This window comes from Chelonia mydas, chromosome 1, assembly GCF_015237465.2.
Source record: "Chelonia mydas isolate rCheMyd1 chromosome 1, rCheMyd1.pri.v2, whole genome shotgun sequence".
Taxonomy (NCBI): Eukaryota; Metazoa; Chordata; order Testudines; family Cheloniidae; genus Chelonia; species Chelonia mydas.
Genome location: NC_057849.1, coordinates 208,665,993 through 208,681,587, shown reverse-complemented (window position 1 = coordinate 208,681,587; position 15,595 = coordinate 208,665,993). Strand labels below are relative to the sequence as shown.

At 46.7% G+C, this 15,595-nt stretch overlaps 2 gene segments (V, D, J or C); both read right to left on the bottom strand.

Moving 5' to 3' along the window:
- Positions 1–7,897: 7,897 nt before the first annotated feature.
- On the bottom strand, positions 7,898–9,117 carry LOC102943322. The segment is given in 2 exon segments: positions 7,898–8,880; positions 9,006–9,117. Coding segments are annotated over 2 exon segments (480 nt in total).
- A 4,591-nt stretch (positions 9,118–13,708) lies between these two features.
- Positions 13,709–14,384, bottom strand: LOC119567262. The segment is given in 2 exon segments: positions 13,709–14,067; positions 14,174–14,384. Coding segments are annotated over 2 exon segments (450 nt in total).
- Positions 14,385–15,595: the final 1,211 nt, after the last annotated feature.

Below are 15,595 nucleotides of genomic sequence, written 5' to 3'. Positions count from 1 at the left end.
TTGTTTCTAGTTGAATCAATACTCTTTCTTAGATCTTTTGGTTTCTTAAAAGTGCTGTGTGGTGTACAGGAGCAGTGGCTTAAGGTAAAACTAATAAACTGGAGTACACTGCTCCTTTGGGGGCAGAGAAGATCAGATTTCTATGAGTAGCCAGTGTCGAGGACTGGGTATCACAGGGGAATGCTTCAAAGGGACTCAGGGACTGGGGTGCACCTGTTGTTAACTTTCAAGGTGAAGACAGGACTGATATGGCTCAGAAGAGAGTGGTTGAAAGGCTGGTGGTGTTAGGGAGCTGACGGCCAGCTAGGCACAGGAAACAGTCCCACACGCTGGAGGCAGAGTGGTAACAAGGTGACTTACAATCCTGGGTACCCCAAGAACCATCATAATGCCTGTGACATTCCAGGGACTCTTTGCATCGATCCATTCCACCCCACCCCCAACCTCCCTCCCATCCCTCTCTATTTCAGGGTCTCCTTGAAACTCCCTCCAGTCTCCCCCATGCCAAGGGCTCTGTGTGCCACCCATTCTCCCTCCTCCAGTACCAGGGTCATCTATTCTCCCCCATGGAAGGGACTCTGTCTGTTTCCCCATCCCCATATATCAGTGCCCAACAATTTCCCTCTGCCAGCTGTTCTGTGTGCCCCATTCCACCTCCACCCTGTTCCCACCTTCACCCCGCTGCCTGGGGCTCTGTGTGCCTCCTGTCCCTCATTTCAGGGTCCCCCTCTATGTGTACCCCCATTTCCACTTCCTCCCCATTTTCCAATGGCAGGAGCTCTGTGTGCACCCAATTCCTATTTTCCCCATAACTTCTACTCCCCTCGATGCCAGAAGCTCTGTGTCCCCCATTCCCTCCTTCCTCCCCTTGCCAGGGGCTCTCTGTCTCCCATGTTGGGGACTCTTTGTGCTCCCCTTCCCTCATATCAAATTCTTCCAGTGTCCCCTATATCTGAGATTATGTGTGTCCTGCATTCCCCTCATGGCAGAAACTTTTTCTGTGCCCCCATTCCCCTCTTTCCACTATCTTTCTCATTCTCCCTTCCCCCTGTACCAGGGTCCACCAATCTCCTCCCCATGTGCCTCATTCTCCCTCCCCCTGTTTCCACCTTTCCCCCACACCAGGTATTCTGTGTGGTCCTCCTACCCCATTCCAGAGTCACCCATTCCCTTTCCTATCCCAGGGACCCCATGTGCATCTTACCCCCCATTTCCCTCTATTCCCAACTGCTATACAGGGGTTCTGTGTGCCACCCCATTCACAGTTCGACCCATTCCACAGTACCTCATAGTGCATCCTCATGGCATGGACTCTGTGCGCCCTGCATTCCCTCCTCCCCCTATAGCAGGATCCCCATTCTTCCCCCAAAGGCAGGAGCTTTGTGATAACCCTCATTTCCCCCTTTCCCCTTGCTAATGGCTCTGTGTGCCCCTCTGCCCAGCACCAGGGGTTCTGTGTACCCAATCCCTCCCTCTCCCATGTTAGGGTTCCCTTTTCTCCCCCCCTCATACCAGGGGCTATGTACATATCTATGCCTATACACTCTTCCCACCCCCACCCCCGATTATTCTTCTTTCTGTCTCTGTGATAGGTCATTCAGGGTATCAACATATTGAACTCTGCTGGGAGGAGGAGATGGAGTATTGTTATGCTGGAAGTGGCTGCCATGAACCAGTTGTTTCATCTATAGACAATTTCAGAGGTGCTAGAGACCATGGGTGTTAAAGAACTGACCACAGATTCATGTGTCCCACATTTTCCTCCTTGAGGTTTTCAAATTTTCACCAAAATCAAAAGCGTCCTGGCCACTGATGACTAGAGCATTCTCTGAGATTTTGGAATCGATGCGATGTAGCATTCAAAAGTTATCGCATTAAAGACACACAAATGAAGAAATCCCATTGACTAGAGTTAAGGCCTTTGTAAACCCAGATAATAATTTACCTTGTCTCACTATTATAGGTATTCAGAAAACCAACATTTTTCCTGAAAAAAATTAAAACAAAAACACTTTGTTCAAATTTTTTCTGTCAAAAAAAATTCTGTTTGCCTACTGAAAGTTTTGAACTGACTCAAGATGAAACGTGGGAAGGGGGGAGTTTCCAAAAAATCGTTGACAGAAAATGACAATTTTCATTTAGTTTTGACTTAAAATGTCATTTCATTTCAGGTTTTTTAGTTTGAAAAAATTAAGAAACATTTTAAGTCAAAACAAAATAAAAATTCTTGTTTCAAATTGATGTTTTGACATAAAATGCTATTTCCTTTACCCACAAAGATAGTGCAATGGTATGTTAAGTGAAATTTTAGATTTGACATTTCCTGTGGGCAAATTGGAAGTTTTCATTGGAATTGACATGTTCCCATAAAAAATACTTGTTTTGACTAAAACATATTTTGGGTGGGAAAATTTGGCTTATGAAAAATGTTACCCCATTCTAGTCACTATTGACTCCTACAGCGCCAGAGGTGCCCTCTAGAGGAGTCTAGGTTCATTCCACGGGGCCATGGAGAGAGCTGATCTGCAGCCCCCAAAATCAAGTACTTGCAATGGGCTTCTGTGGCACAGTTACAGTAAGTATGAGGCAGTGTGGACTAGTGGATAGAGCACTGGACAGATGACTCAGCAGATCTGGCTTCTATTCTTGGACCTAACCTGTGACTTTGGGCAAGTCCCTTCACCTGCCTCTGCCCCAGTTTCCCCATCTGTAAAATAGGGATAATGACACTGATCTCCTTTGTAAAGCACTCCAAGATCTACCAATGAAAGGGTTAGATCAGAGCTAAATATTATTAACAAAATCTTAATGTCATGGCTGTATGGGTAAACACAGCAGCCATTCTGCCTTTAGCATCAGCTCACAGTGTCCTCAGCTCAGATGCTGTTTGCTCTTTCACAACCCTCTGAACAGATCACAAAATAAAGGAAACTGAGAGCTTATCATCCCCTCCCAGGGGCAGCACATGGATCTCTGTGTGGGACACCCCTGCAACATTAGCACAGAGTCCCCACCAAAGGCAGAAGAGAGCTGAACTTGATTCCAAGGCAGAACACCTCTAACAAGCCCTTTCCCCTACAACTGTCCTGCAGTGCCACTGCTATGTATAAACCCATATCTTAGTGTGGAGACAAAATTCTACAATCTTCTAGCCCATATGTAAGTGCACTATCCACTAACCTGTGATGACACTTTGAAATCTATTGGAAATGCAGACTGAGATGGGCTGAAGGTTTCCTACTGCCAAAACGCAGAGAAAGCCAGTCTGCTCTGCTGAGACTCTCTTTCCATTTTAAAAGGGTATGGATGGATTTTACATTGATGCTTATAGGCCATACTTCCCACAATCTTCAATATGAGAAACTCCATTGACAGTGAGCAAACAGTGGTTGAGGGCAAATGGGCTGAAGAGATTTGTAGCCCTGTTTTTAGGAGGTCACCCGAAAACACTTGGTTGAAACTGCTGGATCAGAAACTCACAAGCAAGTCCTCTGTCTCCACAGGAGAGATAGTCAAGCTGTGACTCCCCTCCATAATGTCACCATTTTTGAGGCTATCTGGACAGTCTCAGGAGCTCTCAGGACAGAGAGACCAATGAGCTATTCTTCCTTCTCAGCAGGTAAAGCAGCTGTCACCATGGGTATGGTCACCAGGGTTGTTATGAGAGCTACTGCTGAGTTGGCTTTACAAACTGCACTAAGAAATGCCATTCATGACATCCAGCACCCAAGTAGGACAGAGTCATTATAGGCCTCAAGCCAATTTAGGAATTTATCATCCAGAGATGTATGTGATACACACACATGGAGTATATCAATGGGTTTGTGATCCAATCCCAGTCAACATCCCTAGATAATCTGCACCATAGGATCATCTTTTTAGACCCTGCCCCCATCCCACTGAGAGTACATCTCTCAAGCCAGGTGTCAATGCTTGTGAGTCTGCACCGGTGATGTGTCTCAGTTCTGCCATCTGAAACATGAAGGCAATAATCCTTCCCTACCTCCCAGACTGGTGTTGTGGGGCTATTTTCATTAATGTCTGCAACATACTCCAAGATTCTCAGATGGAAGGCTTTGTGAAAGTGTCATTTTTACGTGACAACAGGCTAAATTCATGACAGGTGAGCACGTCCCAGTTCGAAGGATTCTTCCACCCCAGTCCCCTTTCCCACTGTGCACCTGTCCAGTGCTAACAGAGGCAAGTACCTTGTTGCCTGCACTGGCAGCCAGCCTCCTGTTACTGGTGCTGCAGGACGCAGGGAAGGGGAGGTTTTTGTAAAGAAAATTGTTGAGTGAACACCTGTGTCTGAACTGCTGGAGCAGAAATACACAGCTGCAGCCAGGAGGCTGTGATTCTCTCTCTAGTGTCACCGCTCTGCACATCTTTTATATCAAGCGAGTAAAAGAGCAGCTCCAGTCCCTCCTCCGGAACCAGTTGGTACCAGAGCATCCGAGTGTGATTGTAAGTTAGTTTGCATTTCAGGTGGGCTGGGTGCCCCTTCTCTAGGACCAGACTCTGGTTTTCGTTGATCTGAGCATCCTGCAGAGGAAAGAGACAACACACACGAGGAAGAGACTATAAAACAAATGGCTCAGAGGGAAACATTTGTAGCCACGTTCCGCAAACACCTGGATGGAGATTTCATGCCTCAGCCAATGACGTATTTGCTCCTAAGAGGCACATAGCCAGCACCAGACTATCCCCATCCCCATCTCTGTCTAACTGAGCAGGGGAGTTTCCCTGAGCACAATTTTATACAGCTGCCCTGTAGGCCTGGTTCTGCCCTCAGGAGCAAGAGATGGGTCTCTTAGTTGTATTATTACTGGTCAATTATGTTATCATTTTTTTCTGCAGCCACAGACCTGGATTGCTCCAGGCTCATTGCACAGGGACTTGATGAGGGGATCTGGGGTCTTGACTGGGAGCTGGACTGTTGGGACTGGGATGGGTGTGTGGGGTATCATTACAGTGAGGAATTTCTGAGTGCAGGGACTACAAAGGCCAACACAACAGCTGTTCTACCTTCAGCAGTAGCTCACGTGAAGCCTTGGATTCTACGGATTTGTGCACTTTCACATGAATACCTTTTTAGATCCAGACTGGTCTGAGGTTACCAGAGCCTATGTGGCTACTAACTTATGCATATAACCCCATCTTTACAGTTCCCTCATCCTCTTGGCATGTTTGCCTTTACTGACCTTCAGCATGCTGTCAAAATCCTAGACTGTGACATCCCAGGGCTGGGACCCTCTTTATATTACTTGTTTATGCAGTGCCTCATGCAATGAGGCCCTGTTCCCTGACTCAGGCCCTTAGGCACTTCCGCAATGGACACAATATGAACAAGTTCGGTATCACATCTCCTGTCAGGGACAGCCCCCCTCGCTGAATGTTGTTCCCTGACTCCACTGCTCCCCTGCAGCCTGAGCACCGAGTACTCAGCAGAGACAGGCAGAAGGAGCCTTGCTTTGGTGCCTCTTACTCACCATGGCACTGCTAACAATGCAGCGTCCCCTCTCCCTAGGGCTGCCCTGCACTGCTATCAGTAGGGTGAGCGCAGGCTGGGGTGGGGATTTGACTCAGGAGGCTGGGGTGTGGGAGGGGGTGAGGACTCCGGCTGAGGGTGTGAGTTCTGGGTGGGGGCCAGAAATGAGGGGTTATGGGTGCAGGAGGGGGCTCCAGGCTGAGGTAGGGGGTTGGGGTGCAGGGGGTGGGGGTGGGGGTGAGTACTGTGGCTAGGGGTGCAGAGTCTTGGGTGGAGCTGGGGGTGAGGGGTTTGGAGTTTAGGAGGGTGCTCCAGGCTGGGACCAACGGATTCCAAAGGCAGGAAGGGGATCAGGGCTGGGGCAGGAGGTTGGGGCACAGGAGGGTGTCAGGGGTGCAGGCTCTGGGCGGTGCTTACCTCAAGCAGCTCCCGGAAGCAGCAGCATGTCCCCCATCCGGCTCCTACACAGAGCTGCGGCCAGGAGACTCTGCACGCTGCCCCGTCTGCAGGCGCCGCCCCTGCAGCTCCCATTGGCTGTGTGGTTCCTGGGCAATGGGAGCTGTGGGGGCGGCACTTGGGGCAGGGGCAGTGTGTGGAGCTCCCTATCTGCCCCTACTAGTACGAGCCAGAAACGCGACGTGCCAGCTGCTTTCTGGGAGCCACACGGCATGGCACCACCAATCAGAAGTCAACGCCATGGTCAGCGATGCTGAACGGGGCCACCACGATCCCTTTTGACGAGGTGTTCTGGTTGAAAACCGGACACCTGGTCACCCTATGCAGCACTGGTCAGTGGGACCAGGCATCTCCTGTGTATAAGCTCCACTTCTATTGCCACAGGGAGAAGTGCCATAGAGAATAGAAATGGATTTTTACATAGGAATTCACCAGCTGCTGCAAATTTACACATACACACGCTCCAGAGGAAAGAGGTGACTGTAATGCTGCAAGATAAATGCTCTTCTAAGGCATTTGGATTGAATCCAGGCTGGTAACTCCCTTTGGAGCCTCTGGTGGTTTGATGTCAAGCAACATTTCACATTAACGTGGCACAGTTTTATAGGCAGGCTTCTGTATGGTTGTTTGCGGGGTACTGCTCTCCCTTCCTGGATTGATTATGACAAATGAGTCATTTGCATGTGAGTGAGTTTCCACCACTAACTTTATAACTAGAACTGCTGCTTAATACAATGAGGAAAAAACCTGATTTTTGGGAAGACTTGATTTCCAGTGTCCACACATATGTGTGTGGTTAGCTGAGGACCAGGGGGGTCAGTAATAATAACTGGGGACTGGTAGGCCTACTCCTCTTGCGAGTCTATACTCTGGGAAAGTAAAAACAAGTTTATAAAGTATCACTATAACCTGTAACAATGAATGTTGATAGAAAAGGTGCAAAAGGGAGACACAGAGACTAAATCAGTCCAAAGAAAACGACTACTGACATAACTCAGGAGAATGTGTTCAAATCACGTCATTCAAACAAAAGAAATATGGGACTAGAAATCAATAAACCAAAGTTATTGTGCTGAAAATTAGGCCGAAATAGTGAACAAAATAATGAGAGGATGGGCTGTTCTGCCTATCCTTCCCTTTGGGGGTTTTTGAAATAAAACAAATTGTGGGAGGAAAATAGAGAACAGCTGACTGACTGAAGGATTGAAGAAAAGGAAGGAGCGAGCTTCACCATCATAGCTACTACTCTCACTGTCTTTTGAGATCCCAGGATTCACCATAACACCGTAGGGCCTTTGTCATCGTGATCTGGAGAAATGTCCTGACCAGACTTCTGGGACAAGGAGAGGGACCAGATAACACTGCCACTTCCAGTCACTCTGGCTAAACCCCAAACACTTCCCGGAATGTGAGACTTTATCATCCTCCCTCCGCGCTTAATGCTTTCTTTTCCTTCTTCACCTTATTTCTTTTCTTTCATATCCTTCTCTTTTTGCCTTCTAATTATTAAAAGTCTGCAACATGGCTGTAAGCTTGTGTCCAGAAAGGCAGCTAAAACAATGCCATAACAACCCAACATTGGTACAAGTTTGTCAGGTCTGGAGATGGCTGATGAGACAGTGGGATGTGCCTGTGTTTCTCCAGCAGCAAGGTTTCAAGTTGGAGTCAACACCAAAATTAGAAGCTGCATTTTATATCTTTGCTGTCCCCTCTTTTGTGTGTTTGTCATGTTTTGTCTTCTAACAGAATTCGACTTTAACAACAGCTCCAGCCCAACTCAACTAACTTCTTCTCTTTTCTCCAAAATTGGATGGGGCAGAGATGGGCGTTGTTTTTAAAAAGACTCTCAACTGAAGGAAAAGGAAACAAGTGATGTCATTAAAATGAAAGTCTTAGTTAATACTTTACATTTCAAATGCTTTAACTGTTTTTCCTTCTTTTTCTGTATCTTTAATAAAAGGTTAACGAGAATTTTTAATGGTGTGTTTGCCATGGTGCTAAGCAGGCTAAAGTCTCTGTATACCAAACACTAGGCCTTGTTTAACACATGTTTTATGATGGACAGTGACAGGATCATGTTAACACTTTTAATTCTTTGGGCCCATATATTTCATCAAAAGTAATGCAACAGGCTGTATGTTTCTAGACACATGGGAAAGGATCATGGTGGTTTAAGCCCAGAGGCGTCTGTCAGGATACATGAGATGTATTCCTTCTTCTGTCTCTGCCACTGACTTCTTTTTTGTCCTTAGGAAAGTCACATAAACCTTGCTGTGCCTCTGTTTCCCCATCTGTAAAGTGGGGATATGAATCCTTCCTCATGACACAGGATGGTGTTGTGGAGCTATAGTCCATTATGTCTGAAAAGTGTTTTGAGACCCTCAGATATTGGGTACTCTATAAGGGCCAAAGGTTATTATTCTTACACCAGCTGTGTTCATGGCAGGGGTGTATATTCTGTGTATCCCAGGTGGCTCCCCACACTGAAAGGTATTACTCTATTCTCCATTCTGCTCTCTCCCTCTGGCCCCTCTGCAGCACTCACAGAGAATGTACCTTGTTGCTGTCCCTGTGGTGAGGCTGCAGAGTGACAAGGAACAGGCGAGGTTTTTGTAGAGGGAGGAGGTGACTCTGAAGTGCTGTGTCTGAGCTGCTGGCGCAGAAATACACAGCCGAGTCCTCTGGCTGCACAGACGAGATGTTCAAGCGAAAGAGATCATCCTGCGGCTGGTCAGCCTGGAAGTGACTAGAACTTGTGCCTTTCTCTCTTTCTTTTTTATAGTAGAAGTTAAAGAGCAGCTGCAGTCCCTGCCCTGGATCCTGCCGGTACCAGAACATGCTGTCATGCCCATATTTTTGCTGACATTTGAGATAGGCAGTCTGTCCTCTCTCCAGCACCAGACTCGGTGTTTGGGTTATTTTAGCATCAGTTTGGCCTGTGGGGGAAAGAGACAAAACACACAGGACAGACAGAATGAAACAATCAGCTCAGAGGGAAATGTGTAGAGTAGAATCCTGCAAATGCTAGGACAGGGATTTCTTTTCCCAGCCAATGACTTACTTGCTCCCAAGAGATACACTGCTGCACACCAGACTATGCACATCCCCATCTCTGTCTCACAGAGCAGGGGGCAGTCCCCCAGCATGGGGTTTTACATAGATTTGGTTGCTTCCTGGTACTAGAGAGCAGGATCTGACTGTGTTTCCCCACAGACACAGGGGGCCCCTTCTGTGGAGGCCTGGTTATTTCTTGCCTTGACCCTGGGAAAAGTGTGTGGTACTGGGAATTGTATCTTTAAGTGGGCTAGCATCTGAGGCAGGCAGTCTGGTGGAGGGGCGCTGCAGAAGCTCATACTCTGTTATGCAGAGGTAGTTGAGGAGCTATATCATTGAATAAAGAGCTTTTATCTGAAGTACTTCAGGCCCAGAGTGATCACTGAACACCACACGGTGTCAGGAGCAAACAGAAATTAAAGAAGTAACTTGAGAGGAAGAACAGAGCAACTAAAAACTCCACGAGAGGTGGAACACTCTGGAAATATGGAGGACACAGCATGTGATTGCAACTGGAGCTGACATACATGAGCTACATTTAATTTTGCTAGCTTGGGTACTGGAAGAGCGAAGTTGCAGCAGAACAAGCTTCAGCCCAGGCTGGCCCTGAGAGTAATTACCCAGGGTTCTGGGTGGGTTTGTCCAGTCTATACTTAAGTTTTCACTGTTGTGGCTTCACTGCTCCTGCACTCAAGCTAGTGAAATTAAAGCTAGGTCTGGTAGGTTTACTTGAGCTGTAATCACATTCAGTGACTACAGTCTAGAGATACCCAGACAAAGAGAGAGAGAGACCCACACAGAAAACTGGATCTTTTTCTTACTAGAAAAGGGATGGTTTTGGCACAATTGCATTTTGTAGAAACATTTAAACATTTTGTTTTCATTCCAGTGAAGAACAAAAACAAATTTTGAAAGCTCAAAAGTTATGGCAGAACAGATTTGTTCTGCAGTAGCCAGTTCTATTCCTGCCACAGCAGTTCTTTGATTTCCTAGGGTAGAGGAGGAGCACCACCTAGTGGCTGGCGAGGAATTTTTACATGGAGACATTGCCTTTCAAACAGTCACTCTTGCTAGTTGTGGCCCAGTCTAGGGCCCTTTAGCATCTACACATGTTTTCTGACCAATTACATTTTAAAAAATAATAGTATCCAAACCTTTCTGATCCTGCTTCCTGCCTTTCCTTGTTGGGATTTTCCGTGATGTCAGTTCAACTGTGACCAAATTTGTATAAGACCCTGAAATCAGCATGTCAGCAAACAGCCAGGGGGACAGAACCAAACTACAATGACCTGGAGACACCATAGCAGAGGGATCTGCAGGCAATGGGAGAAGACACAGTCCCAGTAGATATAAAGTCACAACACTGGTAAAAAATGGAGGGATGTAACCAGGAGCCTCCCCATCACATTAAGCAAGGTCACTTTACTCTTGTCTTCTTTGTCCTAATTATTGTATTGTGATAGCTGCCACTGATAAGGAGTGAGATGAGGCAGTTGGGAGTGGAGGTGTCCATGTGATGGATGTGGTCTATGTACAGAATAGTAATAGGCTGAGTATGGCAGACATAGAGCCTATTCCCCAGGGCTCTGTTCAGTCTAGTTTTAAATTACTCAAAAAGTGGAGATTCCTGCTTCTGCTGTATGGAGCAGTAGATGATATTGTTATAAAATATTTACCTTGGTATCTTGCCTGTAATTTCCTAGTTTCACCACATCAGTTATGCCCCCTCAGCTCACCCCACTCCTCCCTTTGTCAGAATCACTTCTCTCATTCCTTGATTTCAAAGGAATCTACTGTGGCAATTCTCTTGCCAAGAGATTCTCTGCTGAAAGGTTCGGTGGAGTGTATGTGTTTTTCACTGACCAGTCAGGACATGGCATTTCCTGTGATCTTATCCACAACACTGACACCCCAAAGCTGTGTTCCTACTGACCTTTGTGATCTCCTCTATTCACATGCAGCTGCTCAACTGTGCTGGAAGGGGTGGGTGGACAAGCCTGTGTGCATGGGGAAGAGGGGGAGTTTTGTCCAGGTGGTGCAAACACTTAGCCCTGTGTCAACTCCAAGCACAGTAATACACCCCTGTGTCATTTGCATAGAGGCCATCAATGTTCAGGAGGAATTCTTCATCCTTGGGTCTGCTTGCTTTGAAGTGACATGGACCGTTAATTTCTCCTTACTGAGAAGGCAAGCATGTGGATCTGTCCACTAGGAAGCTGCCTATACCAGCAGAAGTTGGGGTCAGCTGACCCTTCCAAAGAACATTCTAGGGAAGCCTGACTGCCCAGCTGTTTCACCACTGACTGCAGACTCTGGACAATGGTTGCAGAGCAATCAGCTAAAAACCTACAGGAAAACCAGGAACTATTAGCAGAATGAAATAGAACCCCCCCTTGCAACTGAGATTAATGCAATGGTAGGAAATTAAGTGAAGAAGAGAGGATGAATTAATTATTGGTGAATAATTCTTCATGATTGATGATTAATCATTATGTATTTTTTTCCTAAGGGACAGTATACACACAAATTTACACCAAAATAACTAAATAACTTGTAAATAACAACTTGCATTATTTCAGTGCAAGTCTGTGTGCAAACACTTATTGGGAATAAAAGTGTTCTATGGATTTAGCTTAAAGTGATAAAAACACAGTGTCATGGTTTTACAATGAATAGCCAGTTTAGAATTTCCCTTTCCTATAAAGTTAAAAAGAATACAAATTGTTTAAATGCTTTGTGGGATCGGGGACACAATTTTTAGCACCTTGCAGGACTGAGCCTGGGGTAAATTTCTCAGTAACTCTTCTGTCTTTGTGAACCCTGTGTGAAAGCAAGGTGAGATCTTATATACATATTTATTTTATTAGCATATTATAGCTTCTAAAGTTTGTAAAGCATTTTGAGATATACAGTATTCTAGAAATGTATGTATTATAATACTGATATATGAATTACATAATCATAGATGATAATTATATTGTAATTAATAAAATAAAACAAATTTGTACACTACACATATTTAACGTAATCTACTCTAATATAATGTTCATATAAACAAATATTGCTAGCTAGCTAGATTTTTCAAGGGCACTTCTGAAAATCTACCCCAGAATGTGAACACCCTCCCCGCACCCGCACCCCCTTAATGCAAGTGGCTGTGTAACTGCCATTTCCCCTTTCACTGCATCCACAGCCATCTCCTACACTGACATGTGACACCTGCTGCGCATTTCTAAGGGAGCAGGGGCATGAAGTGACTCAGGTCACAGACACACACAGTGACTGATTGGCGATACCAGCAGAATCACCGCCACCAGGATATAATTTAAAAAATGGACCTTGTTCAGCAGTATCGCAGGGTATAAACAGTCATGTTCTCACTCTTAGGCAAGGTTCTGAATACCCTTAACTCCCCCCTAACTTCAGTGAGAAGTTACAGAATTGAGCCTAGATGCTTAACTGCTAGGGAATCCCTCACCCGCATGTGCACGATTCAACTGATCATCTGATTTGGTGTCTGGGAAGAACTCCCCAACCCCAGGGGCATATCAAGATGAATAAGGGTGTGCCTCTCGAGCTGTGAGCAAGAAACCTCCATTAGGATCAGATGGGTACATTATACACCGTCACCTGCCATATCCTCAGACTATTGGCATGAGGGAATATTCTTGAACTTTGGACATTCTCATCTCTGATGTTTCTAAACATTTGATTTCTTTTGAGGTGTGTCATTATCTCATGACACTCACACACATTTTCTTTTATACCTGTACAGTTTTAATATAATATAGCACAGCAGGAGAAGGGAATAAGTGCTCCATGGGGAGGCCAGAATCCCGTAAGCAGTTGCTAGATTTGGTCAAAAGACTCATATTCTCTTACTGAGATAACATGAGTGATTTTATATCAGCCCATTTGGAGACAGCTCCACTGCCTGCAATGAAAAACTGCTCCAGTGCATGGAAAGCATACACTGCCAACAAGAGATTCAAACAGACGGGATAAATTCAGCCATAACATGAGCTGGCATAGACCTTTAAAAGGACATGCAACTGTTTAAACCTTGGCAAAAACTGGTTTTCATTACTTTAGCTCATTTGTCAATTTCCAGCACATCCTACATCTAATAGCTGGTACCAGTACAAAAAGGGGTAGTTCTGCTGGGAAGGGCAGGAGCCTGGGAGTCAGGACTCCAGTTTTCATCCCCTAGCTCTGTCAGCAAATCATTGCATGACCTGGGGCAGTTTAACCCATTTCATATGCTCGCTCTCTGTCTCTCTGAGGTTTCTTTCATGATTCCCTAATATCAAGCTGAAATCTCCTCTCGACTCCATCTCTGGTCAAAAGGTCGTAGAACCAGAGCCAACTGAGCAAAGGGGACCTTTTCGTCTGGAGAAATGGGAAATGTTCCCTGAAGGCGAGGTGTGTGTTAGACAGGCAGTAGTCCCCCCGGAGGGAGAAAATAATGTCCATTTATACCTAGGCTGGTGAATACATCACAGGGAATAATCCTGCCGTGGCTGGAAAGGGCTTGGATCCGATGTGGCCTCAGACATGTCTTCCATCGCTAATAGCTGTGAGGAAACATGACACAGACGCTCCGCGTCAAGGAACGAAGGGAGAAGCTGGGGCTGTGACGCACAGTGTCTGTGGGAGGGGGCAGGGCCGGGGCCTGAGCTAGTGGGTGAAACCTGATCTCAGCTCAGCTGCTCACAGCGGCGGGGGGAGGGGGAGTTTTTGTCCAGGGGCTGCACCCGCTCGGCTCAGTGTGCGGCTCCAGGCGCAGTAATACAGCCCCGTGTCGTTGGGGAAGAAGCCGTCTGTGCTCAGCGTGAAGTTCTGCTCGGTCGGTCGGGCAGCCTGCAAGTGTCTCTCCGAACTGTCGTCAATCAAATCCTTGCCTCTGGAGAGAAAGAGCATGTGCAGGGCTCCACCCTGGGGAGGCTGCCGGTACCAGTACATCCAGGGGGTTGAACTGGATCCCTGCAGGTAGCAGTGCAGCAGGACAGAGGAGCCGGGGCGCAGAGCAAGGAATCGGGGGGTCTGGTGGAGAGTCTGAGATTGCCCGTCTGTGAATGAGACACAGAGATGAACGGAGAAAGAAAGAGGAAATGAGTCCGAAAGAAAGAAGGCAGGTAAATGGCAATGAGAAATATCGCTCAGTTCTCCCCTTACAGTGCGGGAGGGTCAGGAGGGTGAGAAGCAGCCACAGACGCTCCGGCATCTTGCTGCCCTGCAAACTCACAGATCGCAGAGCCGGACCCATCGTCTCTCTAAGGCCGCGTACGCTGCTCTTCAGACATTTGACACCAATATTCAAATTCTCCTTTCACATGTTCCCTCTCTCCCCCTCTTGACCCACAGTTTGTGACGCTCTTTTCCTGGCCCTTTATATACCTTACTCTCTCCTTCTCTTTGACACTCCCCTCTGTTCCACTTTCTCTTTCCAGTCTCCTCTCTCTGTCTCTCCTCTTCCCTCCCTCGAACTGCTCAAGCACAAATCATTTTATTTCTGTGCCTCTGTCACTGCTCTTGTCACCCAGACCTTCCTACCCAAACCTTGCCCACCAATGGGCCCTGCCAATCCCTCCAGGTTTGGTCAGGTTATAGAATTTCACCATCCAGCTAACAGAGCATCCTGCCCACCTCCCTTGTTCCTGGACCTTTCCTTCTAAAGCTGTTTGAAATTATCCTTCCCTCTCACACACACACACACGACAGAATGGGAAAATGCTGCTGCCCTCTTCCCCTCTGGCTAATCCAAGGCACTCTCAGCTCCAGTAATATTCCCCAATAACTCCTCTTAGGGGCAACACATTGCAAGAGAGGGATATCCTGGAGAGCACACCAAAAGTAGTGACAAGCACCTTTACCACTGTGTCAGCCCAGCCACCAGCAACCAATGCCAGCATAGGGGCCACTATTTAAGTGAGGGAAGATTGGAGTGGAAAGGCAGAAGGTGGGTGTCTGGTTGCCATGGGAGGGCAGGTAGATGGGCCCCTATGTTAGGGAGGGATCAAAATGTGGGATAATAAGGAAGGGAAGGGGGATGTCTGGCTTGACCAATGTTTGTAGCACGGCTTCCTGGCCTATGACCCAGCAAATCCAGCCCTCATATCATTGCATTACTGAATACTACTTAGCAATTAAACGTTAAGTAATTAAAGCCTGCCCCTACTCCAACTGATGCTAATGGCAGAGTGTGTATGACTCCACCAGGCTCAGGAGTTGCAAGTCTCCCAACAACCCTTTGAAGTAACAGGTGATTTACATGTGAAGATGATGAGGCACAGAGATGCCTTTAAATGTCTAGTCAGTGACTGAACTGGGAGATGAACTTAGAAGTTCCTGACTTCTGGCCTCACTCTTCAAAACAAAAGCACCCCAGTCTGAAACCAGGTTCCTTTAGCAGATCTGTTGCATCAGCACCTCCAACAGAGAGATGAGCGGTGAATGGAGTGAGGGTGACACACACTGGCAGCACAGTGGAAATGTAGCCTCTGAATCCTAGAGCTGTGGTTCTAACATTGAAGTGAATGGGACTGTGCCTTGGGCCACGGGGATCTGTGCTAGCTTATTACATAGTTGTGGGTCATT